The sequence below is a fragment of the Melanaphis sacchari genome, unplaced genomic scaffold (assembly GCF_002803265.2).
Source record: "Melanaphis sacchari strain LSU unplaced genomic scaffold, SCAv2.0 Contig0_pilon_pilon, whole genome shotgun sequence".
Classification (NCBI taxonomy): domain Eukaryota; kingdom Metazoa; phylum Arthropoda; class Insecta; order Hemiptera; family Aphididae; genus Melanaphis; species Melanaphis sacchari.
Genome location: NW_020270366.1, coordinates 576478 through 603982, shown reverse-complemented (window position 1 = coordinate 603982; position 27505 = coordinate 576478). Strand labels below are relative to the sequence as shown.

General features: G+C 27.7%; 2 protein-coding genes across 2 annotated transcripts; both read right to left on the bottom strand.

The window, feature by feature from the left end:
- Positions 1–14: 14 nt before the first annotated feature.
- LOC112593591 (supervillin) lies at positions 15–27306 on the bottom strand. The gene is made up of 25 exons (XM_025338069.1): positions 27090–27306; positions 15925–15980; positions 12872–13756; positions 12526–12755; positions 11769–11915; positions 11210–11269; positions 10687–11074; positions 10405–10627; positions 10085–10350; positions 9747–10022; positions 9528–9679; positions 9220–9455; positions 8821–9034; positions 8601–8752; positions 8309–8480; positions 8049–8236; positions 7856–7981; positions 7624–7774; positions 6752–7000; positions 6212–6384; positions 5203–5329; positions 4853–5047; positions 2787–3127; positions 1533–1688; positions 15–225 (listed from the first exon to the last, which is right to left on the bottom strand). Exons 2-25 carry the CDS (start codon positions 15927–15929, stop codon positions 139–141), a joined length of 5199 nt encoding a protein of 1732 aa, XP_025193854.1. The 5' UTR covers positions 15930–15980; positions 27090–27306; the 3' UTR covers positions 15–138.
- Positions 17311–22275, bottom strand: LOC112593582. Its single transcript, XM_025338057.1, has 2 exons — positions 22119–22275; positions 17311–19906 (listed from the first exon to the last, which is right to left on the bottom strand). Exon 2 carries the CDS (start codon positions 19891–19893, stop codon positions 17395–17397), a length of 2499 nt encoding a protein of 832 aa, XP_025193842.1. The 5' UTR covers positions 19894–19906; positions 22119–22275; the 3' UTR covers positions 17311–17394.
- Positions 27307–27505: the final 199 nt, after the last annotated feature.

Here is a 27505-nt window from a genome sequence, read left to right as displayed (position 1 = left end):
AGATTGCACACAATATATTTTTTTTTAATCTACACACACACACACACACACACACACACACAACACACCACACACACACAAACACACGCACACACCATACAACGACAATATAGTTCGTATGGGTGATTTCGGATCGTATTAAAACAGACCAACAGACTGTTTGATTTTTGTACGCTTCCATTTCGGCAGTTGTAGGAATTCGGTTTTGTTCATGTCTAATAAGCCCTGCGAAAAAATAATACAATATAAAAACATCAGGTTAATGTATATAACGGGCGGTAAATGGTTTCTCAAATGAAATTTTTTCACCCGACGTGTTTAGTTGTATACTTTAAATGAAATAAGAAATTAAGTCATTTGTAAATAGATATTATTTATGTTATAAACGATTACTGAACAATATTAGTTAGGATAAAAAGTAATAAAATAAATAAAAATTGTTTTGTGTACCTATGTATTTTATAATCTGTTTTTTGCTGTTAAACGCAGTTCCATAAGGATGAGCTGATTTAAAAAAATTATAAACTTTTATTGGTAAGAGATATAACGTATATTGGAAGATGTCCCTTTCTGCCGTGCTCTAAGCACTCTCCCCAATCTCAATTATAAGTTTCACCACCACACGAATAATATCGATACGGTATTCGAATTATTTCGTATTTGTAAATTGTAATTGGCATGAAAAATAACAATTAAAAATACTTTTGTCAAGGGGACTTTTAGGACATAATGATTAATTACATTTTATACGATTGATCCAATTTACAATATTCCACTCCACCTAATGTATGTCGTGTTAAATCTCATGTATCAAGAGAATATCCATGATTCATAATTGGCTTAAAATATTATAGTTCTTGAAATATAATACCGTGTAGATTGTAGGTCATCGATCATCACATAATACCGGTTTTAGAAGACTGATTCCAATAATGGTTTTAATGGAGAGCATGACACAATTTATTTTCAATATTTATTTTCAAAGTTATATTATTCTATACAGATTTATGAAAATGATTAGGTGAAAAGAATTATTATCTAAAAATATATTGAAATATTTAAAACAGCCTGGCGACTTCATTAGGCTGGATAACGTACGATCGCCTACTTTATTATATGTCATGCAATAAGTTTTTCATTTCACTTGATGAACGCACAACTATTATTAATATTGCTGTTCAGAGCGGGTTTAATAAAACTTACTCTGACAACATCACTGTTTACCTACAGTCAAGAAAAAAGTTTCAAATCCCTAAACATAACATTTTTACAGTTACAAAAAAATAACTAAAATCGTTAGTTTTTAATTTTAAATATATTTAATTATGTATTTTTTTTTTATTTTTACGTAAATAATGAAATTTAATTTACTAAATTAAATACTTTTGCAATATATAAAGGAAATGTAGCAAGTATTTTATTACGTATTAGATTGGCAAGACTTCTCTTCTTAAAACTAAAATGACGGGATCGGATAATAATTATTATTCATTATCTATTAATTATTATTATTATTAATATGTTAAATGTACTTTGAAAGAGGCAGGTGACAAGTAGAGTTCCAGTCTGGTGGGATCGACTCCGTCGGGTAAAGGCCTCTGGAGTAGCTGAGCAGCTGGATAGGATTCTTGTGTAATACGTGCCAATTCTATTTCGACGAGCTGCGTCTCGCCAGGTTTGTGGTTGCACTGAAAACATAATACAAACGTTTTTATCTTCACCTAAATGCTTACATAAAAAAATTAATTCAATGTAAAAATCTGTCATTTCTCGGTGACAAAAACATGGTTATATTATACAGTATTAATTTATTACACAACGTTTTGGAGAGATTAAATATGAGATATGTTTAGAAAGTAACTAAAGTAAGACGTACCTAAGTGTACTAGATTTTTGTAATTAAAAATTTTTTTTTCAACGATTGCATCAGTACATAATTGAATTATTTTTCTTCGTAGTCACTAACATAGTAAAAATGTTCTATGCTCCCGAGGGTTTTAGTACATTTACTTTCTGGATATACTTTGCATTTTTAAAACTAGCGTTTTGTACAGTATTTTTACATACTGTCTGCAGAACCAAATTAATCCTATTAGGATGTTTATCTATATATGTTTATATATGTTAGGTATACGTAAACTGAAAAGAACAGTTTACGTATCTATAGTTTAATAATACCATTAATAATTTACACATTAATTCAGATATTAATGTATACTATAAGTAATGACTAATAACTTTATAGCTGTAATTTTTTGTAATACAATTCATAACATTAAAACTGAAACGAAAGTACCAGAAGTATTGGAAATGTGGTTGGAGTTTCAAAAAACAAATAATAACGAAGTACACAAAAACGTTGGAACTTGAAAGAACATTTTTTGATAAATATGTCATTGAGCAGACAGCGGAAATTAGTTGAACATGCACTTGAGATATCCAGAAAAGTTTGTTCGAAGAGATTGCTTTTCTATAGGCTACAGTCTGGCGCAATGTATTCTTAATATTATAATTTTTTTTTTGTCGCCTGCCAGATTCACTATGGTTGTAATTTATGAACATTTTTTTAAACGTTATATTGTAGATAATACTCATCCTACTATGTAGTTGAGTCCGAGATTTACATGGATTTTTGGTCCACGGCCTTTAGGTAATATACAGATCTCAAATAAAACGGTATTTATTTAGTATAAATACTTCGAACCGTGAAACTTAAAGTTTTGAAAAATTGGATAGGTGCTGATTAGTGAGTAATTATGGGACTTAAGGTGGGGGTAAATTTGTACCTTCATGTTAATTTCGGCAATATCGTCGCGGTCACGCCATTCTGGAAAACAGTCCGTAAACTGGAGTGGCTCGAGTCCAGCCCACACCAGAAACGCTTTCGGATCTTCATCATCGCTATCGCCGTATTTTCGTTTCCAGTAATCCAACGCTGTCTGCATGGCTGCCCGCCTTTCAGCTTGAAGTCGAGTCGACGATGATCCGCGATGGTTTAAAACTGTTGCCGTAGAAGTAGCAGGCTCTGCGTCAGCATCATCTTCCTCCGTGGTTGTTATCATCGCCGTCTCAGGCCACCATCCTTGCCACAACCACAGCTCCTCACCCGTGTCCAGCATGAATATCGCTAAACGTAAACACGAATCAGCGGAATATAAGTAATTGTTAATTTCCTTTTATTTACAACAAAATTATTTTTTAACAAATAAAACTAATCGTGTATAGTAGGTATATATGATATTTGATAATAGTTGATTAGTAATTACTAATTACCTATATAAGTTCTAATTAAAAAAAAAAAATGTATACTGCACACATTTTTTGCGTACATACGTATATAACTAATATAGGAAGAGAAGATATAACTTTTAAAAATTGTAAGTCTATTTATTTTAACTTTAGTTTATATTTTTGCTGTACACTAAAATAAAATTAGTATCCTATATTTTCAGATACTGAATTTGTTTGGTAGTTCTCTAGAACGTGTATGAATATTATTTTATTAAAAATAGTTAATATTGAGACAGCTTGTACACAGAATAAATTAAAAGATCACTTAATAACTATGTTTGAAAAAAAACAAAATTTGACTAAATATTATAAAATTTGATATACAATGGACATCTTAAGCGTGCAAATTTTTAAAAGGACAGTAAAAAATATTTACTAAAAAACATAAATACTTGATATTTTCTTATTTTTCAATTTTTTTTTTTAAATACTCATTAATAATAATTTATTACACATTAACATACAATTTTTGGATACACAGGTCACATCATATTTTTTTAAATATTTGTTACAGTGTCACTAATTGGTCATAAGTTTTTCTAATCCAACTACAATTAGGCCTATTAAAATCTAATCATAGATCAAATATTCGCGTAAATTTTCCTGCTACCCCCTGTTATGTGTATTCACATTGTGTATAGTTGTATTTTTAATATAATATAATATTTATGTACACCGATATACGTGACTACGGGATAAGACGTTCGGGCTGGAATTTGCTGATCTAGCGACTCCCACCTTAGGCGTGTGTTGTTGAACTACATAGAGGCTCCTAGTAGATTAAGGCGCATACGGGTAATCTAGTATACAAAAATATTCAGACAGAACTGTTTGAAATGCAGTAATTTGAAGTAAATAAACACAACTCTCAATTTTTTAAAAAACATTTCGTGTATAATTATTGCAAAATACGTACTACTTATCTTAGTTTAAAAATCACAACACACCGGTGCACACCACACCCACATTAAAATATTGCATTAATTTTAAAGTGTAAGGATGGCAAGGAAATGTATGTCAAATATTCTTATCGTATACAATATGAATATGTAGTTTATAACTTAAAAAAAAAAAAAATGTTCTGTAAAATATCTAATTGCAAGAACTTCTTTCTAACTTCTGCATATACATTATACAATATCTAATAACTAAGCCTAAATTCTCTCCCATTCATTATGGATCGAATACAAAGGAAATTTGTTTAACCGGAAATTATTGATACAGACTAGACCTATGGATGCCTTATTTAGTTCACATATACTTGAATGATTAAAGATTTTCGTAGCTCTATTTTTAGGACTTTCCAGCTTGAAATCTTGTGCCAACCATTTTTATAATATTCTTTGTTCTCAATGTAGGATTTTAACACCTACTCGACTTTCTGATTTGACATAGGTACTTTAAGTATTTGAAAGCAGGTAATTTGCCTTATGCTTCACGAAGCTTACAAACTCTAATCTACACGCTTTATCGAATGATATCAATTATTGGTGTGCAGACAAAGTTTTGATTTATAATTGAAATGTTAAGGTCATAGAAGAGAAGACGACAAATAACCTACCTGGTTGGCTGACGTTGTATAGGTGATCTTGCAAGTACGGATACGGCGATGGAACGTATGCACTAGCCACCAACGATGCTTTGAACTGCCCAAGAACTGACGAGAAATGAAACAGTTTCATGTCACCTGCACCATGACCAACAGGTCGAGACAACTGCAGGTTGCAGAGTCTACGTGAGTTCTTGCAGCCCAGAGCTGTATATATGAATGTGAAATCACAATAAAATGTATTATTATAATATTATACACACATTAACACAGTTGTCCGTCTTAGATAGTATTAAAATGTACTTAAATTTTTAAGTCTTTTAAAACTTTAAAGTCTGTCGTTTTTTTTTTATTTAACGTACCTTTAAAGAATTCTGATGACTCATTCGTTTCGTTGATAATTTTTGGTTCTTGCGGGACGATACCATCGGCTAGTCCTAATTCAATTCCGTTTAATTCTGAAAGTCGACTGGCCACTTTTAACGATAACTGTAATAAAACATATACACACACATTGTGAGTTATGTTAGGTACAAAATCTAACAAGATGTTTTTAAGGTTTTCCAAAAATTTGGAAAATTTTAATTCTAATTTTGTGAAGTTATTTTTAATTTTAGAAGGAATTGACAAATAACCAAACATTAAAAATATAAACTATAAGGGTTTTCACAATATTTAAATTTTTAAATGTGTTATGAGAATTTTTAAAGTATAGTATTTTACATATTTATATAATCTGCTTTTAATACACCTTAATATATTTTTATTTTGCTTTTAACTCACCTGTATATAGGTGTTTACAACTATATTTCTTTACTTAATAATAAACGTTTAAATTAGAATTTTTACAACTAATAATTAATAAAAATTATTACTTGATTTGCATTTTTAAAGTGATACTTGTTCAACTCTAAATAAGATTATAATAATAAATGTATGTTAATCACTATTTATAAGATATTTATTTTTGATATTCAAATTAGAACTGGACAAGCTTTCAAGTATACTTTATTTATAAACTTATTAGTTCATGACAAATGTCTAACTAATATCGAATAATTTATTTATACATATATATATATATATATAATCAATTTGAAAAAGTCATTTTACATTTAATATAAACCAGAACTCATTTATGACAGAATACTATTAAAAATCTACTTGAGAGTTGATATTTAGTCGGGACTATAAATTAGTAAATACTTCTATGTTTATATAGGACAATAAAAAATAAAAATTATAAATAATATGTATGACTTGTCCGTTACTAATTAAGATCTAAAAAGTTTTATAGTTAAAATTTAAAAAATTGATGGATCATCAATTATCATATTATGTTAAATTTCACATAATAAGAATAAGCATTACCTCTTTGATTGCATCTGAAGATCCGTTTCCGTGCCAAATGAAAACCATGCCGTTTTCAGAATTAAGAAGAATGAATGACGTTAGGCTACGTAATTGCGTCATGGAACACACTACCTCGGTTAAATGAGCTTCGCTCTCATTTGCCCCGTGGACCATGAATAAACGCCAAGTGTCTGGAATTGATGTATTTTGATTACAATCGTCTCATATATATATGATGATGTGTAAGCATTCTATTAAAAGAAACTTAATGCTTTTTAAATCGAATTTTTTTAACATGCATTATTAATAAAAACATTAAACTTAAAATAGTACCAGTATTATTAACCGCGCAATAAATCCATTTAATAAAACCCATACTATAAAATAAGTATTTTATTATCTTCTAGATAAGAAAGTGAGTACCTACAATTTTAAATCAAATTATAATTTTGCTATCCTGCAAGTGTTTGGTTAAACGACCAGGATCGTAATAATTATATAATAACATTGAATTACTCTATTTAATATAAAATAATAAAAATGAATCAATATAGTTACTTGGCGTCAAATTTCTCTTGCCACGGTAAACAATCGCGGTCCCTTTGAATAGATTCCAAAATGCCGGTGGCTCGTGACCTTGGTCGATTCTCAATTGCGGTCCCTGTTCGGTGTCCAATTGTACGGTTAATAGGGCAGCTGCACCCTGATCATTTTGGGTAGCGTCACGGCCATGCCAATACCAGTATGCGCAACGATTTCTGCCAGACGTTACCATGCGACGGGATGGCAACCCGCTAAGTTCTCTACCTATAGATAATCGAAGTTAAAACACATGCAAATATATTATACCTTATATATAAGTACACTAAATATATAATATTTAAGAGCCAAAATTGAAATTAAAGCTATTTAAGTAGTGCCTAAGCCTCAAACATTACGTTAAAATTATATTATTTTCATAAATTAACAATATTTCTAATTTCACAAGTAAAATGTAATAAAATAAAAATTATTTATCAGCTTACTGTAGATTAAAATGTATAACAGAATATTCTTTAAAAATGATTTTTTTTATATTGAATATATTTTAAAGTATCAAAAGAAGTACTAGAGCTATAAATATTATCTATAAGTATAATATAATGTAATTATTTTAAAATTTTATTTAAAATTTCTTATAAAATATTATTTCACAGTGTTTAGCTGTGGAATGTTAAAACATGTTAATACTATTTTATTCGAAATGGTTGTGATTATCATTATACTGTGAGCATTTTTTTCTATTAAATTATTAATAAATGATTAAATAAAATATATATTATCAGTGTAGTACAAAATTCGCAAAATGTTATAGCTACCGGTATAAGTTATTTTAAGTACTTACGTAATAATATAATAATACTAGTAACGAGCGAGTTTTAAACATTTACCTTGGATAGAAACGTTGTACGTCCATCGGATAATGTATGAGTCGCCGCTGTGAAAATGACCGATAGACTTTTGTTCCAATTCGGCGCTGTCGAATTCTCGAACGTGCCATACAGTCACCCCCATGGTGTTTATGACAAACTCGCGTAACGTCTTTAATGAGAATAACATAAAATTAAATTAACATTATACTGCGCATATGCTATTATACATTATATAAGTCTATAAACTCACGTCTTTGTCGTAGTACGATGACCCTCGACCGAGATGACTACCTTCCAACACCAAATCGGGCTCATGGACGGACATTTTCAGCATCTCGTCTGCGTTAAATGCGTTGATTTCGGTCGACCAATCGATCTACGGATAAATGTTTTAATTCAATTTAATAACAAATTATAATATAATAATTAACAATCGGACTAACGCAAGTGGTGTCATGTTCTCCTGTTTCTTTGTCATCGCTTTTCTTTGATGACCTTATGACCCTACTGTAATCCGGCCAATCTGCAAACTTCTCTCGGAACAATATTGTCTCCATATGTTGTGTTATCTTGGCGAACAGCGTCCATTCAGGCCTCTTTGCTCCCGATTTGACGTATACGGTGTCTTTATCTACGTAAAATAAACTCATGTGAAAACTTCAAACAAGTGGATAATCGTAAAATATATTTTCATGATACTCACTTCTGTCACCCAAACACGTAGCTACGTCGATAGGGCTGACATCGAATTGCGAATAATCGTAACCTTCGTCGTACAGTTGACGAGCCAGCTGGATAGCAGGCCTGCGTTTGGCGACGTTCACGTTTTTGCCGTACCATACATATATTTCACTACCAAAGTCAAAAACCAAAGTCTAAAAAAAAAAATAAGTACGGCTGTAATGATGGTCATGGTCATGCAGTAATAGACTAATAATGATTATAATAAAATATTTATTATTTTAATTATTTTATAGTTATATAAAATTACACACTTTTGAGGGATCTAATATTTCTATTTTGGCTACAGTTTCCGATATTTCTGGTAACATCACGAGCTCATCATTAGTAACCTCGTACACAACATTTGTGGAAACGATGGCAGCTTCATACAGTTCATCTTCGTCCGGGTGTCCTGCTCCTTGGCCTGATCGATGTGTAATTATGATTAATGTTAAAAACTATTTTTCGTGAATTTAATTTTTCAGTTTTTACCTTTAATGGAAGATGTTTCACTGGACGTAACACCAAGAAGAGTCCAAAACTTCTTTTCGTGTTGACTGTTAGGCAACGAAGAATCACAATTGATTGTATATAACTGGTTGGCAAATTTGCAGCCCAAGTCTTTCTTATCAAAAATGCTTTGAGCCACTTTAGCGGCATGCGATCGTTCAATAACGTTTGAATATTCTCCGATCCATACAAAAATCTAAACAAAATATAATCAATATGATAAGTTTAATATCTTCAATAGGACTGCCATTAAATTTAATTGACGATTCAAATATGAAGTAAAGACATACACTTTTATAAACTTGATTTGTAAAAACATGATTTTTTAAAGCGCTCAATAATACTAATGATTATAACATATAAATATGAAGTAAATCATACTTGTGAAGGCGTCACTAACACATAGGAATCGCCTTGATTGATAGAATCGGCAGATGGAGATACAAGACGAGTTTGAACCCTCCGTCGGCCTTTTATATGTAACAACATTAAATCTTTGTACGGTGGTAATAGAGCAGGAGTTGAATCCCCCGACTTTCGAAGATTCACAGATGCAAAATCTTCTTTACTGGCTAATGCTGCGAGAGCTTCTCGAGCCAATGGAGTATTAATAGTTGCTAAATACCAACCATAACAATGATGACTTACAAGAATGAATACATAATATAATATGAGTTGAAGGTACTTACATGTTTCCAAACTACGTTGTAATAATAAATTAGATTTATTTTCTGTATATTTTTGTTGAGCTAGATCACGATTTGTCGCTAATGCTTTCAGTGGGTTTTTGGACCCCTCGTGTTTTCTTTGTTGAAATTTAACTTTTTTTCGTTGTACAAGCCTTAAATCGAAAAACATAATATTACATAAAATAAAATTATTCATAACGAAAATACCTATAAACTTACAAATCAGTTCGTGTCGATTTTAAATGATCAAAATCTACATTATCTATTTGGCCGTCATTAGATGTCTGAATCGAACTACCGAAAAATTTATCGAAATCATCATCGATCATAATTGGCACGTTAACAGTTTTTTCTTTTCCTATGTTATTTAATCCATTTTCTATAGGTACTTTTTCTGACTTGTTATTGAGGTAAGATTTTGTCTTACTGTCAGACATTGAAAGACTTCGACGGACGTTTATTTGTTTGGTAGACTCATCACCTATTTTTTTTTTTGATTACACCTATAAAATAAACACAATAATTATTTAAGTTGATAAAATGTTTTACAGTTTATTAAGTTACTTGAAGTTGATTTTTCTAATGAGGAACGCTGAGTGACAGACAAAAGAGCAGGCGTAAGAGGCGGTAAAGATTTATTTTGCATTTTTCCAGCTACTGTAAAATTAGTTGTGTCTTTTTGTTCAATTCGTTTTTTCCAATCCTTAGAAGAAGTTTCGAGCCGATTAAGTCGATCAACTAGAATGTTATCTACACATTCAATCGGCTCTTCAATTGACTTAACTTTTCTAGTAAGTTGCTTACGAAGTAAATCTTGAGCTACCTAAACAATTAAATTAGGTTTTTTTTCTAATAAAAATTTGTTAGTAAACCTTACATTTATTGAATTATTTGACACTTCGTGATCCTCTGGTTTTATTTTTGATAATCTTTTTTGCCAATCCATCTGACCACTTTTTTTCAAAGCTACCAACCTATCTTTTATAGATCCTCCATTAACTACTGAAGTACCATCAGTATTATCACTAGATGGTTCATTTAGTTTTTTAGACTTGGATAACTCTTCATTTTCTTTAGTCATGGTTCCAAACTTTTCTTGTCTAAAATTTAAAAACGTGTTTAAAAAAGCTACAATTTTAATCATTTGTGTTCCTTTTACCTTAGCAATTCCAATTTTGAATTGCTGTTGAATGATCGATTTATAGCTACATTTCGAGAAATACGATTTTTAGTACGTTCGCTATCAGCGGATTCTTTTACTGTTTTTGTTGGTTGAATTTTAATTTCTGGATTTTTTTTCGTCTTATCTTTGGATTGAAATTTAATTTCGGTTGATTTTTTCAGAGTGTTTCTTGATGGAACTTTATTTTTTAGGACAGTTTTTGTTTCGTTTTCTGGCTGAACTATAACATCTGAGGTCTTGTCGTCCTTCTCGGTTTTTAATTGTTCTTTAAGACTTTTGATTTGATTTTCTGTCGATTCTGCCATTTTTTTCTTTAAATATACTTTTTCTTCTATTTTGTCAACGTCAATAGTACAAGTGTTACCTACATTTAATAGCCATACATAATACATGTATTATCATTTTAATCATTTAATGAAATATATAAGTTTATGCGTATAGAAAATTAATGACAGATGAAAAGGTGTGTTAAAAAATAAATAAAACAACTAATCGTTACCATTAAATATACGAAGCCGATCCATTATAAAACTTCCTAATTTTCTTCTTGGCAATCTTCCTTTTATATTTTAAGCAAAATACAAAAACAATCACCAAAAAAACGCATGCAAAAGCAAAATAATTAATTTTCGTTAAATATTTTTTACTACAAATACAATTCAATAGTATATATAAACAAAAACTATCAATCATAATTAATACGTGAGACTAAACAACAAATAGGCTTCAAATCTAAATTATAATATATTTTGATGTATATGTATTAACTATCCAAAGTGAAACTAGATTCAAAAAGAGAAACGATAAATTTTCTATTAATCAAGCTAAATGTGAATAGATTAAAATTGAAAATAAAATACTACATTATTATATAATATAAAACTAAATTAGTTTTAATACAGCATGTTAATTTTAAGTATTAAAAGAAGTAAATTAATATTTTACATATTATATTTGTTTATTATTTTAGAAACAGTACTAATAGTCAAGTATACTACTGAAGCTAATTGTAATCATTGTTATATTTACATAATACTTGCTACAAGTACGTGACATACCATTATCATCATCGTTTTTGCATTTAGTACTATTCAGATTTTTAGCTTCTTGTAATTCGTGGTTAGTCACTGGCTGCGTCGAGTAACGATTGGCAGCATTTAGCTTCTTTTCTTGGCACTCTTTATATTTCGACGATCTACTTTTAGCTATTTATACACAATAAACATAATACATATTTTCAGTAAAACTATTAAATATAATATCAGCAATTAACATACGTGTATATTACAGTATTTTGTAATATACCCAATTAAGTAGCACCGTAATTGGCCGGAATGTATGCATAATATTAAATCGAATACAATCGAGAGCAAATTGACAACAGTGTTTTTTAATATTTTAATTACCTAGTGGTTAGTAGGTTATCTGATAATTGTTCGTTAAATGTTTACAAATAAAACGGTTAGAAATAAAAAAGCTACACAAAATCTCTGTAGACGCAAAGGTACAATAGTGGTTTAGAACAAAAAGTTCAAACGTCCATAGAAAAAATCCGTTAATTTAAAAGAATATACAAAGGTATATTATGACATGAAATAGGTACATAAAAAATAATACGATAATTATTCTCTAGACAGATTATTTTTGTTATCTAAAATGGTACTCAGTTTATCATTGTACCGTAACTATAGTTATTTTTGTTATTTTAATCCACATATTTCTTTTATATACAGTTTTATCGGTATAGTCGTATAATAAAAAAATTGTTCGAAAAGATAAGGCCACGTGGTACGTACTTAATAATTATATAAATACCTGTGCAGATATTACTGTTGACATCTGATGATATGACACAGGTATCTGTAGCGGTCTTATCGAAAATACTATGGAATTCGCGAGTTTTCGCCGAAACGCTGTTGGCACGTTTCAAGGTCACACCGGCAACATTCTCGTTATCAACCCAACTACGACCGCCGTAGGTGGGTGTTGAAACATTTCTTATGATCAGAGTGTTGTTTTCCGAGTGTGTAGTAGCAGCAGTAGTTCTAGAACGATAAGTATGATAAAATTGCATGACAGCATAATATACGCGTCATCATAATATATTCATATTGTTTATATTGCGGCGTATATGCTGCAATTGTCACCTTGAAAAACGTACTTTTTAACGGCATTGATTTCGCTAGGAGTCACAGGCTGCGTGCGAAACCTCGTACGGTCCCGAGTGCCACGCGTATGCTGCAGTCTACAGTCATGGGTGCTTCCAGGATTGTCTCTGACGACCCCAGACTCCAGGTCGGATATCCTTTGGGCAACTGATGGTCGTTTGGACGACGAATCGCACTTGGTCAGACCGTCAGTCTTTGGTGGAGACTTCAAGATCGGTTTTTTATCGTCCACCACCACCGCCGCCGACAAAATCTTCTTCAAAATTGGCTTGGGACAGTCTCTGTTCAATTCATCTACCACCGCCGCTTGACAGCGATCCCGTGGTGGGCGGACGTCACGTTCACCACGCCTCTTCAGTATGCCATGTGATGGCGGTTCTGGCGACGGTTCGCTCGTTTTCCGTTTTAAAATCGAATGGAGTTCGCTAAAATTATTGCCGAGCAATGTTTCATCATCACAAGACTGACAGCGGTTTTTCAAGATGGGTTTCTGTGTCGACTCGTCGTCAAAACTAGCCGACTGTTTTTTTAGAATGCCCTGTCTGCAGAATGATGACTTGAGGTTGAAAGTTTTCAAGGAACATTGTTGTACTCGAGAGTCGGCGTCGTTGTCCGACTTTATTAGGTGCGTCGGACTGTCTTCGTCGGCAGGCATTATTTCAAGAGATTTCCGTTTCAAAATAGATTTGGAACTATTTGGTTGATGGCGAATATAATGAGGTTGGTGACTGTGGTCCATACTGCTACAGTGATGATTATTAAAATGATTGATATTTGAAATTCGATTAGGCAAGCTCAATGGAATAATATTGTGTTCGAACGAATAAAAATGATTGTTACTTACATACGAGTTTGATAAATAATTAGGGCATTTTGAGCTGAAAAAAAATAGCAACAATATAGTATGAATTCACTATGTATGTATCACTATTATTATGTTTGTTACATCGCGTAATAACAACTAGTCGAGCTGGACCGAAGTGCGTGAATTAATGAATAACATCTTTCCTAACAGTCGTAATGCAACCTTACATGGTTTGAGAGTAACAGATCCCCTCCAGTATTTATAGACCTTCACAATCGAATGATTTACCGTCATTTTAGCATTAATGAAAGGTATCTATAGCGTTTTCCAGCTTTGGTCTATTACACGCTCAATGGTTTTAGTGAAATCTGACGATATAGACTAGCTTCGTGGAAAACAAAGAAAATATCGTAAACATTACCTAGCACGGTTCAATAGTATTTCGTCACAACAATTGAAAATTTGATTAAAACATTTTTAGCTTTATTGTTATTATTACTTATTACGGTAAAATAATTTTAAAATACACGGTTTTGTCGAATTTTATGATATCCTCAGCATCTTTATACATCTACACGATTAATCAAGTAATCTGTATTATAATATTATTATAAAATATATTATAATTTAAAATACATATTATTTTAATCTTCTTACTGAAGTTGTGATTTGACAATACATTATTATTATAATCTTTGAAATATTGTTCAAAACATCAACTTAAAAGTAGTTTGTTATTCTATAAATTCAAGTAAATAAGTACAGACTATAGATTTGAAAAAAAAATATTATATAATTTTTACTGTTTTTCACAAAACTATACAGATGATATAGTTATTAAAAGCCTTAAAATAAAAATTTTTTACACAGATAATAGCTTCACAGTATGATATATTTAATGATTAAACCATAATTAGATTTAATCTGTGTTAGAAAATCAAATGTATTATACTTTCTAGAATTATCGACTCACTGATTGATGTCAACATAGTTTGTATTGTCTTTAAATTTAAAATACAAAACAATATTTGACAATCATAGTTGTAACTTTTAAATTATGACTCACAAGTCCAACATATGTATATTGTATAATATAATATTCTTAATAGTATTTAGTATTTTATCATAATTTAATATGTATAATGTATTTTGTTATGTAATTATTAATTATATAAACAAACATATTAATTATTTTATGTATGAACTGAAAAAATTTTTTTTGTGTAAAACAAATAAAATAACATAAGCAAACATTTTAATTTTAATTTTGAGTTCTAATTTTTTTTCTTTTAATGGATTAGTTTGAATTTCAAGTAAAAATACTCAGGGGTTTACGGTGTAAAATAAAATAAAAAGAATGCTAATATTTATGTTGGTGTTGCTGTTATCATAATTAATACCTAGTAAAATACAACATACATTAAAAAAAAAAAAAAAAAAAAATGATAATGTAATTAATACTGATAGTAATAATACTGAACAACACCTAAATGCTTATATATATATAAATGATAAATTTAATGATTTCAGTATATAAAAATGATAAACTTAATGATTTCAGTATATAAAAATGATAAAATTAATGATTTAAGTATTACCATGTTACCGCATGATGTTCTCATTAAAGGTACTACTAGCATTTATCGAGTCGTTTTTTACTTAAAAAAAAAATATTTTTTTTTTTTTATAGATCAAGTTATTAGATACCTACTTAAATATTTATAACTTTATACTACGTCACAGATGTTCAACCTTTCATCTGAACTGACAAAATTTAAATAGAAAAATAATCGTTCATCTCAAACTACATGCATTACATCATCTGATTAATATATTATATTAAATTAATTTAAATTTAAATCAATGTTTAATTTTATTCAACTAATTTATTAAATCGTTAAAATTAAATTAAAAATCTTTACACTATATTTATTTGAATTTTATTGTCGAACTACTTACGCATTATGGTCATTTTAGAATAACTTATTATTATACTACGTATAAATATGAAAATAAGTACCAAACTATTATTGTAAGTTCTATTAAACGGATAAGATTTAAAATACTAATACACAGTATTATAACATTAAAAAATAAAAAATAAAAAACATTATAGCAATGTAGAATAGGTAGTATAAATAAAATATATAAGATATAATACGATAAATCCATTATAACTGTAAAAATGAATTTTAAACCTATAAGGAGCATTTTGTGTGTAATGAATTTAAATTAACTTACATCATAATACGTTGGAGTTTTTCTGATTATAAATGTTAAGTTACATTCCAATCGTCCTGAAAAAACAATCATGTACTCATTTAAAATTGATAATATAATATATTGGTGCATATAAGTAGGTTATAACACGTATAAATATTAGTAACAAAATACAATTAGTCATTTTATGATTTAGGAAATTTTTTTTTTATAGGCATGTGCTCGACAATACATAAAATGTGTGATTAGTGTTTGAACTAATATAAAATAGGTAGGTATAATAATAGTATGTGCGTTGCGTTGTTAAACACGATATTTAGGCTTTTCACTACATATGTCTATACCTTAGAGCCCAAGGGGAAACAAATTTTAATAATATTAGTTTATACATATCTACTATATACTCTTATAGACAGTGTACATAAGCAGGTAGGTATAACAGAGAGAAAAAGCAAGTTGCATGTATCTCCAGGGCAAAAATCTATACATATATATACGGTGGAGAATTCGAGAATTCAATTTAGAGAAAGTTGTCACTAATCAATTGTCAAAGTGAACAAAATAAGAAAGTTAAGTATCTCGTTCGACGATTTAATGTTTTATGTATTCGATTTGCAAAAAGAACACTAGATTAATGACTTAATTTTTAAAACTTGACTGTTAACTATGTTACTAGCACAATATAATTCAAATATAGGTAAAATAAAAAATAACTGTGATAATAATATGGTCGATATAGTAGACATTTATTTGCTTCGATATAAATATATATATGATATATGAAAAAAATGAGTTTAATAATTGCTCTTAGTGTTTAAATGTTTTAAATAAAATTATTATTATAATTATTTTTACAAAATGACACACCTTTGTAGTTTGTTTTCATTGTAAACTGTTCGTGTTACTTTATTTGGTGGGTCAAGATTAAATTTAATTATCATATACCATAGAATATAACTATACATAAACCGTACCCGTGTGTGTTAATTCTCAGTCATTATATTTTTGAAATTCAATACGTTTTTTCTTTTTTTTTATTATTATTATTATTTGGCTGAATACATAAATTATTACAAAAAAGGTAGTATTATAGATATAATATTTTACAACAGTCTGCACAGACTAATTTGTACAGGCGGAGAGTGAACGAGATATAAATATTATGAGAGGGAGAGGGATAAGGAAAATAATCAAACTGTGTAATAATAATAATAATAATAATATTTAATATACGTTGTGCAGGTTTTTATTTTCTCTGAGTGTGTACATTGTGTTATTTTATTACGAAACTGACTAAACATACCGCACGTACACTAAAATATTTGGTTTACTCCTAACACCTATATAGGTATAATAAATAAATAGTAATAGTAATAATAATAATAATAATAATAATAATATTTATGGTAGTAAATAAATAAATAAAAAAGCGACAAAAAGCTTAAATATTATTCAACAACAATTATTTAAGTACAAGAGCGTATTATAACTTCACGAAAGGCGTCTACACAGATGTAAAGCTATGAGAAAGATCAACGCTATAAAAGTGCTGTACGCGTTTACACTAAATAATTGATAAACATATACAGTGATGTATAAGCACACCTCCAGATAACTGGGCATACAGTTTGGATGCTTCGTTGACGGCACATTAGCGGTCGATAGGGATGATGACGATGATGACAAATCATTAATAGGTTGTTCATTATTAGAAGTCTCAGTTGGGTTTTTGGATTTACTTGCAGAAGAGGTAACGGATGACAATGATGTAGGTTCGTCGCTGCGGATATATGTGTAATCGATATTCGGCTCGGCGGCGACAATGGAGAGTATATTTTCCGGTTTTTCAGCTGAGGTACAGGAACAAGTATTTTCGTCTTGGTTATATTTTAGAAATCGATGTTTGATATTTTCATCTCTCACGCGTTTATTGCTTACTACCTCATAATCATCATTTGATTGGTTATCAGTCGATCGCAGATACCTATGAGCGTACTCTCGTTTGATGAGCTCTCTGAAATTTGGTTGATTTTTATTGTCAACGTTTTTGGTTTGCACGAACGTGTTAGGAGTTTTTTTTTCTATATATTTTTGACGCTTAGAAGCATAATTTGCAGTGTGATGATTTTTAGAGCACGTTTGAGCAACGGGCAATGATCGGTTTACGTTCCGTTTGTTTAAAGCGTTCGATAATGGATAAATCAATTTTAATTTTAGCAACGGTGCATCGTTTGTAATACAAGTGTCATTCGTTAAATATAAATTATGAGACTCATGCTGTAATAAGTTCGTGCAAAATAGAGACTTACTTAAATGATTGGCTTCGTTAACAGTAAATCCTGTCAGCATAATTGGTTTATGATGATTTATTTTGACTACCATCAAGTTCTTTTGGTTATCAGACGTGATAGAATTGGCTAAATTGTCATATGAAAGTTTTATTTGGTTTTTTTCATAACAGTTGTAATCAGATGGTCTCTTTTTTATAATCCAATGTGTATCATTTTTTATTCTATTATTATCAAATTTTGGAATCAGATCGTCGATTCTGAATCTATTTCTATGAATGAACGAAAAATCAATACAAGTTTTAAACTTATAATCTTTTCTAAGAGAACGAAATGCCAAATCATCTTCGACAGTGTCCGGTATTTTTCTAGGGTGGAACGAAGGTTTATATCGACCTTCAGGTACTGCATGTAAATAATCAGTAGGAGCGGCGCCCACGATAGGACCTAGAGGTATTCCAAACGGTGGTTGGGGATCAGAAATCTTAAGGAAATTGAGATGTTGTCGTTGGCTTCTAAAAACAACGTCATCGAGTGTTATATCAGGCTCTCCAGATGACGATTTAGGTGTTTTATCAAGATTATAAACCGTCGGTAGAACTAAGAGAAAACTTCCTGGAACAAAACTTTGCCGTTTTGATTCTTTTTTATTCAGTCTTCTGTAAGCCATATCATCGGATATAATATCTGGTACACCGGATCGTCGGGTTTTGGGCAAAACTCTATTAACAGTTATACAGTCCAGCTCGTCGTAACTCTGGTATCGCATGTTTTGGTGAACTGTAGGGAGGTCACGTCGTTCAGCTCTGTCTAGTAGATCCTCGTCACTTAATCCTAAACTGTTATACATATCTTCCAGTTCTTGAATAGATTCTTCAACGGTTTGCATTTTTGGTATTGGATTTTTAGATTCTGTTGATAAGGTCTCAACGTCACAGATTTGAATGGGTCGTCTACTCCTTGGTGGTTCTTTGGTACAATACTCATTTCGACATTCCTTCTCATCAGTCTTGACTTTATCCGGAATATCATCATTAGAACATTGTGAAAAATACGACGAATCTGATTCTCGAGACATGAGTCTATTATTTCTAAAATAATAAACTGTTGTAATATTAGGATCTCTGGGCGGAGGAGGAGGTGGAATTTTTTTACCAATTAATTTGTTTTGATTTACGGAAAATTTAGGTTTTTTACTATAGTTAGTTTTATATTGGTGATATCCGATTTCAGATGAACACCTTAACGGTACATTTTTTAAGAATGAAGATGTCTGTTCTTTTTCTTCTTTAATATAATTCGACAATTGGTTACTATTTCCACAACTTCTATACACACCAATATCACTATAACAAGCACTTGAACTAGAGCTATACACGGATTGCTGTGATGTTTTCCATTCATTTTTATTTGATTGATTGTTAGTATCTTCATACGTGGACATGCAATTTGTGTACTGTAATGAATTACATCTTCTTATTAGTCTAGGACTACAAGTGTATTGCTCGATAAGACAGTCAGTAGAACGTTCTAAGTGGTCATTGCGTGCCACTTTTTGATTTATTTTTCCATCATATGGACAAAAGTCCACACTTTCTTGACTTTTTTTCAATTTCTTTTTTTTTGATAAAATTCCAATTAGTGACCATCGTCTTTGTTTTTTATGACTAATTGTCTTGATTTTTTCATTTGGCACCGGCATAATTTATAGTGGTCTGGAAAATACAATATATTTTGTTATTTCATCAAATGTAGTATAGTAAAGTTAGATTTAAATATAGTTTGTGAGAATTAAATTAACTTAAATTATGAAAGTGACGTAATTTACACACAATACAAATACATATTACAGAGACCTATTTTATTATCTCTCCCTTTTTTTTTAATTTACACATACGAACAGACGTAATTAGTTAATGTAACTTCACAATTTCTATTGAACAGTGAAGTTAAACTATTTTAACCTTGAAAATCAAAACAAACCGGAAATTCAAGGAAAAAATAAAATGTCTAAAATAGTAATTGAAGAATAAAAATATAGGTTGAACAACTAAAAAAGATTAATTATTTATTTTTTTAAGATTGAATTATGCTTTACTTTATAATTTATAATTTTTCTCAAAATTTATTGAAAACATTATTATTTTAATTTAATATTATCTATATGATTATTTAAATTTAATTTTATCTTTATTTTTATTATCATATAATATGGTTATATAAAGAGATGGTTGACATTTCATTGGTTTTAATTTTTTTTTTTTTTATCATGTTTCATTATTGTTTAATCTGATGAAAAACTGGTATTTTTAATAATAATATAAAAACCATAAGTATTTATCAAAAGTAGTTTTATTATTCATTTAAATAATTAAATAAAATATGCAGTATTATTGATGAAAAATAAAACTACAGTTTACAATCAATAAAATATTATAATTTTAACTACATACAATATAAATAAATATGACGTAATACTTTGTAAGTTATTAATTATTATTTAATATGCAGCATATGTTTATTAATCTACTAAATCATTTACTTTATCATAACATATATTTTATTGATGTAATTTACTTACAATTAATATTGCAGAAAAAAAAAATGATATATGGCTTGATTATTAGCAAATGCAAATGCAAATTATAGTTTATACTTCGTAAGTATGCAAAATAAATTATATTTATATTAATATTTAAAATAATAGAGAATTTAATTTTTGCATTTTAATAGTTTATAATAAGATTGCCTATTATGTTTAAAATTTATAAAAACCAACTTTTAACCTAACAATATAAAATATAAATTCTCAAATTATATATTATATAGGATAGATACCTATTACCTATATACGAACCATATTATAATTTCAAATTATTGTAATTCCATATAAATTGCACCATCGTTATTGATTTGTCATTTAAAACAAACGAAATCACAGTAAATTCAATAATATTATAAACATATGATAATAATTAAATATAATTTAAATTCAGTTATGAACCAATGTCAAATTGGTAATGGTGTAATATATTAAATGAAAACAAAATTTTAACCCGTCGAAGTGCCCCCCAATCAACGTTATTATAATAATATTTCATTAAGGTCATTTACAATGCATACTAAAACCTTTTATGAATGAATTTACTTAATATACGTAAATTAGAATTACAGTTTTATAGACTAATAAAATTAATTTGGTACACACATTGTAAAATCATATTTCAAATGATTAATGTTAAAATTCATGATTTCGTTATAAAAATTTAATAGTATTAATTAAGATTAATTGAGAAAATATTACACAAAAATAATATAAATATTTATAATGATATTTAGGTCATAAGGACTAATAATGTTAAAAATAAATTTTCTTTTCTTACCCTTATTATACTATCTAATATATAAATTATTTTTATTTCATGCTCAAAACATAATCTTTATATTAACTTATACAACTTAAAATTAATTAGTAAAATATTAATTATTTTAAAACGAATAATATTATACCTTATGCCATAAAAACAAATTTAAATTGAATGTATACACTTTAAGCTCTGCTCATATTCGAATGGTAAAAAAATAATTATATTTCATGTAGAATTTTTTTAGGATAGTTATATAATCAGCTGAATAAACGATCGGCGTATTCTACTACCTTTATTGCTCCACTACTATGGTAAAATTATTGATCTAATAGATTTATAATATATAAAATACGATTGTTGCATTATAAATTGATAATATCGTACAAATAATAAAATGATTTATGATTTTATGACCTAAATTATTAAATCTTAAAGACCGATATAATAATGAATATTAGATATCTGTCGGCTATCGTATACATGATATTATTTTTTGGCTCCTTATATCAAAATACATAATAATATAGTAAAATGAGTCTATAAATATGTCGAATCTTACCAAAACTCTTGTAATTGACTAGAAGAACACTCTCACCAATATGTATATTAATTTAACTTTCTCTGGGGAAACAAATTTTAATAGGCTTTACTACACACGTAAAATATAGGTAGTAAAATACCACCAATGAGGTCGACCGCTAAAACAACACTGCGGCATTCATGGTTATTCTGTCTTGTCCATACCAATATCGTTAAAAACCCCTTCTACTATCACATCACCTATATGGCAGTAATATTTGACATTGAGCTCATATGCACACGTATTAGGATAGAAACAAATATATAACTGAGAATGACAGAAATTATGTACCTACTATAGTTATAATGTTAACATTATATTTTCATAAGATTACATTGTACATTTTATCAAGCTTATTAAAAAGAAAATAATTTAATATTTTTAAAATAAAATTTAAGTAATTAAGTACTTTGAAAATTTGATCATATCAATAAAATCATTTTTTAAAACCAAATTAATGTTTTTATTAATTATACAGTAAGAAAATATTTTTAGCATACACCATTCGTAATATTTGAAGACAATAAAAAATGATGAAATTAACCCAAAATAAACTCGTTCCTGAAGTTCAAAGATATTTAATAATATTTAATTTCAACAATTAGATACCTTATAAAATTATAAATAAACGGGTTAAAAATAACTACATTTTAGAAAAGTTTGATTTTTAATTCTTCATATTATACACAATTTTTAAACTTGATATATGCAAGAGAATTTAAAATTTATTTTAAAAAGTTTAATGAACAATAGCATGTTTGAAAAAAAGATAAATATAAAAAAAAAGAAATAAACTTATGTATTTATATTTTAGTATTTATTTATCGAGGTCAAATTTCTTAACTCATAACTATATATAAAATATTAACTAAATTAGATAGATATATTTCTAAAATGTATTAATAAGTTGATAAATTAATATATAATTAAATTACTTACCTCATATACGTACAGTGTAGTTGTTAATCTTCGACTCCAAATCAAACTATTAATTAAATATATTTAAAATATAATACCATAATTAACTAAACAACAGCATTAACTATGAAAAACATACTTGCATAATAGTTATATTGTATTGAATACTATAATATAAAATGAAAAATTAATTTAATATTTCTTATAAACAAAAAGGAAATGTCAAAACAAATCACAGTATCTATATTACTTATATTAGATAATAATATATTATGTTTATTGTTTTTAATTTATATCATAAAAGATAAGTAATTTAAGAAAAGGGAAAATTGGTTGCTAGGGTTTCTAAATTTTTATTATTTTTATATTTTATCAAATTAACAGTATATATTTGTATAGCTTTAGTTAACTTTTTGCAAGCCACTATACTCCATTCACATTTTAAACTGACTTAAACAGCCAATTTTTACATGGGCATGGTATCGTTTTGTGTTAATTATTGGATATTGATAAAGTAGAGGAAATAGTTATATGTGTGAATTGTGCACTACTAACAAAAACTGGTTGCAGTCCGAGTTGCTTCTAAACATCAATAAAGCATAAAAATTCATGAAAACAGACAAATTATACAATATCTATAACTTTAGGTAAAAATATAAATATAATAAATAATAATATATTTATTACATACAATGTAATTATTATTATACACAGACTTTTTTTTCATTCATTTCACATTTTTTAAGAGGATATTATTCAAAATATTTATTGAAAACTATCCATTATATTATTTTTTTGATATTTATTTGTTTTAAAATGTTAGAATCATTAATTCACATCAGTAACTTATAAACAAATTATAATTGTTTGATGGATTGATACAGGTAGAGAAGGTAGATTGTGCATTTTATAAGATGATCATGGAATACATGACAAGCTGATAAGCTTATAAAATATAACTTTATGTTTAAGTTTAATCTTTATAACTCATAAGTGATGGCTTGTAATAAACTTACTATAAATACATTTAAAAAAAAATAAAAATAAAAACAGTAGATATGGTTTTTAATGATAAGTTTAATAATTTAATATTTTAAAATTATGATTAGTTTATTGGTTACTAAAATATTACATAATTTTTAAAAAAAAAGTATTATAGAAAAATCCATTTTAGATGACCCCACTAATAGTCAAGATGCTTATTGTGCCAATTTTTTTAACAGTATAATATAATTTTCTTCATTGAAGTTTATTTAAAAAAGAGGATTACTGTATCAGACATTTAACTAAAATTTAATTTATTGAAAAAAGTAATTATAATTGTGAAATGTATTTTGAGATATTAATGAAATAATAATACCATTAAATAGGTACTTTGTGATTTGGTAAATTTAGAATAATTTTTTTTATATATATAGCTACTAGTACACAACACTAATTGACAGTTAATTAATGAAATGTCAGAAATATTTTCATATTCTTAAATAATTTTTAACAGTAAACTAAAACTAGAAATCATAGTAATTAAATAATAGTTGTAAAAGGAACTAATGAAACATAAATATTATTTTTTTTTTGAAATCACAAAAATATATTAAGTGTATACTTATTCTAAATTTACTATAGTTTAAAAAAAGTCATGTATACCTACAAACTGAATTATAAAATTTACAATGTTCATAATTAATACAAGTATAATATATTTATAAGTTTTATTTAGTGCCAGTGACTAATTGAGTACTGAATAGAGTATGATGTATGCATAATGTAATAATAATGTTTGTTATATAACTATGTTTAATATACGTATTAATTATCTAATATATATTTCTTAATTTAGACATATCTTTAATTCATATTGTTAAAAAATCAGGTACATTTTTCATTAAACAATAATGGTAAGTTAAATTTTTCAAAAAATTATTATGAATTCTAAAGTAGGTTTAATAACTTCAAAAAAGTGTAATAGGTTAAAATTGTATATCATATTTAGGTTCAAAGTTAATTAAAATATGTTATGACATATGGTAAAATTATCATATTATCTTAAAAAACTGGTTATTAACTAGTAGCTATACATTTCAATAGATATTATTAACTGAATGTTTTTTAGAATAGTAACATAAAATATTTTATAAATAATAAATTAATATTAAAGCTTAGACAATGTATATGGTTTATTCAATTTTAATAATTCATTATTAAAAATAAAATTAAGTAGTTATGATTTAATTGTATTAAAAATATATATGTTCACACAGGAAGAAGCGCGTAAATGGTTGCTAAAGTATTATAGTTTATGATCCTAAAGTTTTCTGTATTACTAAAATTATAATTAAAATGAGTAATTACTAATTACTGAAGGTTTTTAGTTGAAATTGTTTATGGTGAACATTATTTAAATAAATATATGGGGCATTCCTTTATGGGATTTTTAGCAGAATTGGAAATTTCCTCATATACATTTCTTACGGAAACAATATATAAATATTTTTAGATACTATTGTAAATTCCATTATTATTTTATTACAGTAGAACCTCGATTATCCGTGTTTGCGATTAACCGTGCCCATTCTTCCGAACATTTTTAAACATAATACTCGATATCGACAATCGTATTAATGACATTTTTGACGATAACTTCATATTTTAAGCCCTAATAACTTGTTGTAGGTATACAATATTATGGATGTAGGACGTATGTATAACATTATTGTATGTATACGTCTTCTTATGTATATTTCTAATTACAATTGAATCAAAATTTTTAAAATTTCATTATTATAAAAAGTCTCGATTAACCGTGATTTTCATTTATCCGTGTGACCCTCTCCCCATCATTACCCCGGATAATCGAGGTTCTACTGTATTTCAGTAATTATTTTAACTATTTAAATCTGCAGGGAAAAGTTTTGTGAAATTTTTCAAGTTAGGATATTTTTAATTATTTAGTGTCTGAAAGCTATCTTACTAAAATAAACAAATTAAGTCAAGTTAAAATTGCTATATATTTAATGTTCTATTTATACTTAATATTAATAATAGTAAATTTTAAATTTTTAGGACATTTGACAATTTTTTTTGATAAAAATTAATATGATAAAAAAATTATGACTTTTATATTCATTAAATAAAAAAATGAATTTATTTATGTAATATTAGAAGTTTTAAATTTTTGGCTGTGTGTGTGTATATGAGGGGGGGAAGGATGGAAACAGTTGATAAAATTTATAACGAATGAGAGAGTGAAAGGCAGGAAACACTTTCAAAATTTTTTTATATCTATTTATTATAATGCTATAAAGTCTATACATACACATTGTGAAACATTAGTATCACCAATCAACAAAATCATTAATCTGATTTAATTTGAACACTGATGTAATCTTCAAATACAAAAAAAGTGAACAGATAGTGGATATTTTAAATTAATTTTAAGTAAATCAATAAAATGAATAATACAAATTATAAATATTTTATGGTTCTTGTTAAATTATTTTATCACATCACATTTGTAAAATGTTATAACAATTATTGCTCAAAACAAATTTAGTTATACTAACTGCACCTATTTCCTGTCATCAACTAGGTATACATTAATATTAGGTATTTATAAATTCAACTATTGAATATTTAAATGACCAATTTAGTGTTTACACAATTGCTTAGAATTTTTATTACCTATGACATACTGCAAAAATATTTATTTTAATTTAAATAGTATTAAAACTATAGGTATACTAAAAAGGTAGGTATAGTTAGTAATAACATTATTTATAAACCATAATTAATTAAAAATCAAATAATACTTTTATACCCACTTTAATGTTCAAATATTAAAGGGTATAAAAACATTACATTGATGAAAAGCAATAAAATATGTAAAGTATCTAGTTACCTATTTATAATTAAAACTGCCTTGAGTTTATCATGAAAAAAGGATTAAAAATGTTTTGTTTTATTTATATTTAGTTAAAAATAAAATTAAGTATTATTATTGGTTATAAAATATTAACAAGAAAATTTTCTTACTTCGACATCCAGATCAGATAGATATTGCACTGAACCATTATATAATGGTCTTTAACAAATTTCTATAATTATTGATATGTCAGCACTAGAGGAACAATAAACCCACGAAAAAATAATAAATATAAATAATAAGGTTACTAAAAATGACGTACGGAAATAAATAGTTTTCGAAAAATTAAGATTAAACAATGATAAAAAAAAAGATTCGAAATAAAATTAAACTAAAACCCAATAAAACGTCTAAAACTACATACTAGGTCTACGACCTTTAATCTGTGTAAATACTGTGATAAAAAATAAAATAATATATTAACAAGTAAAAAAAAAAAACAATAATATTGTTTGGACACAAACTGTATTATCAGTAATACTGTTCTTAATCATTTTTTTGTGGGCAAATCAGTGTCGCCGACCAA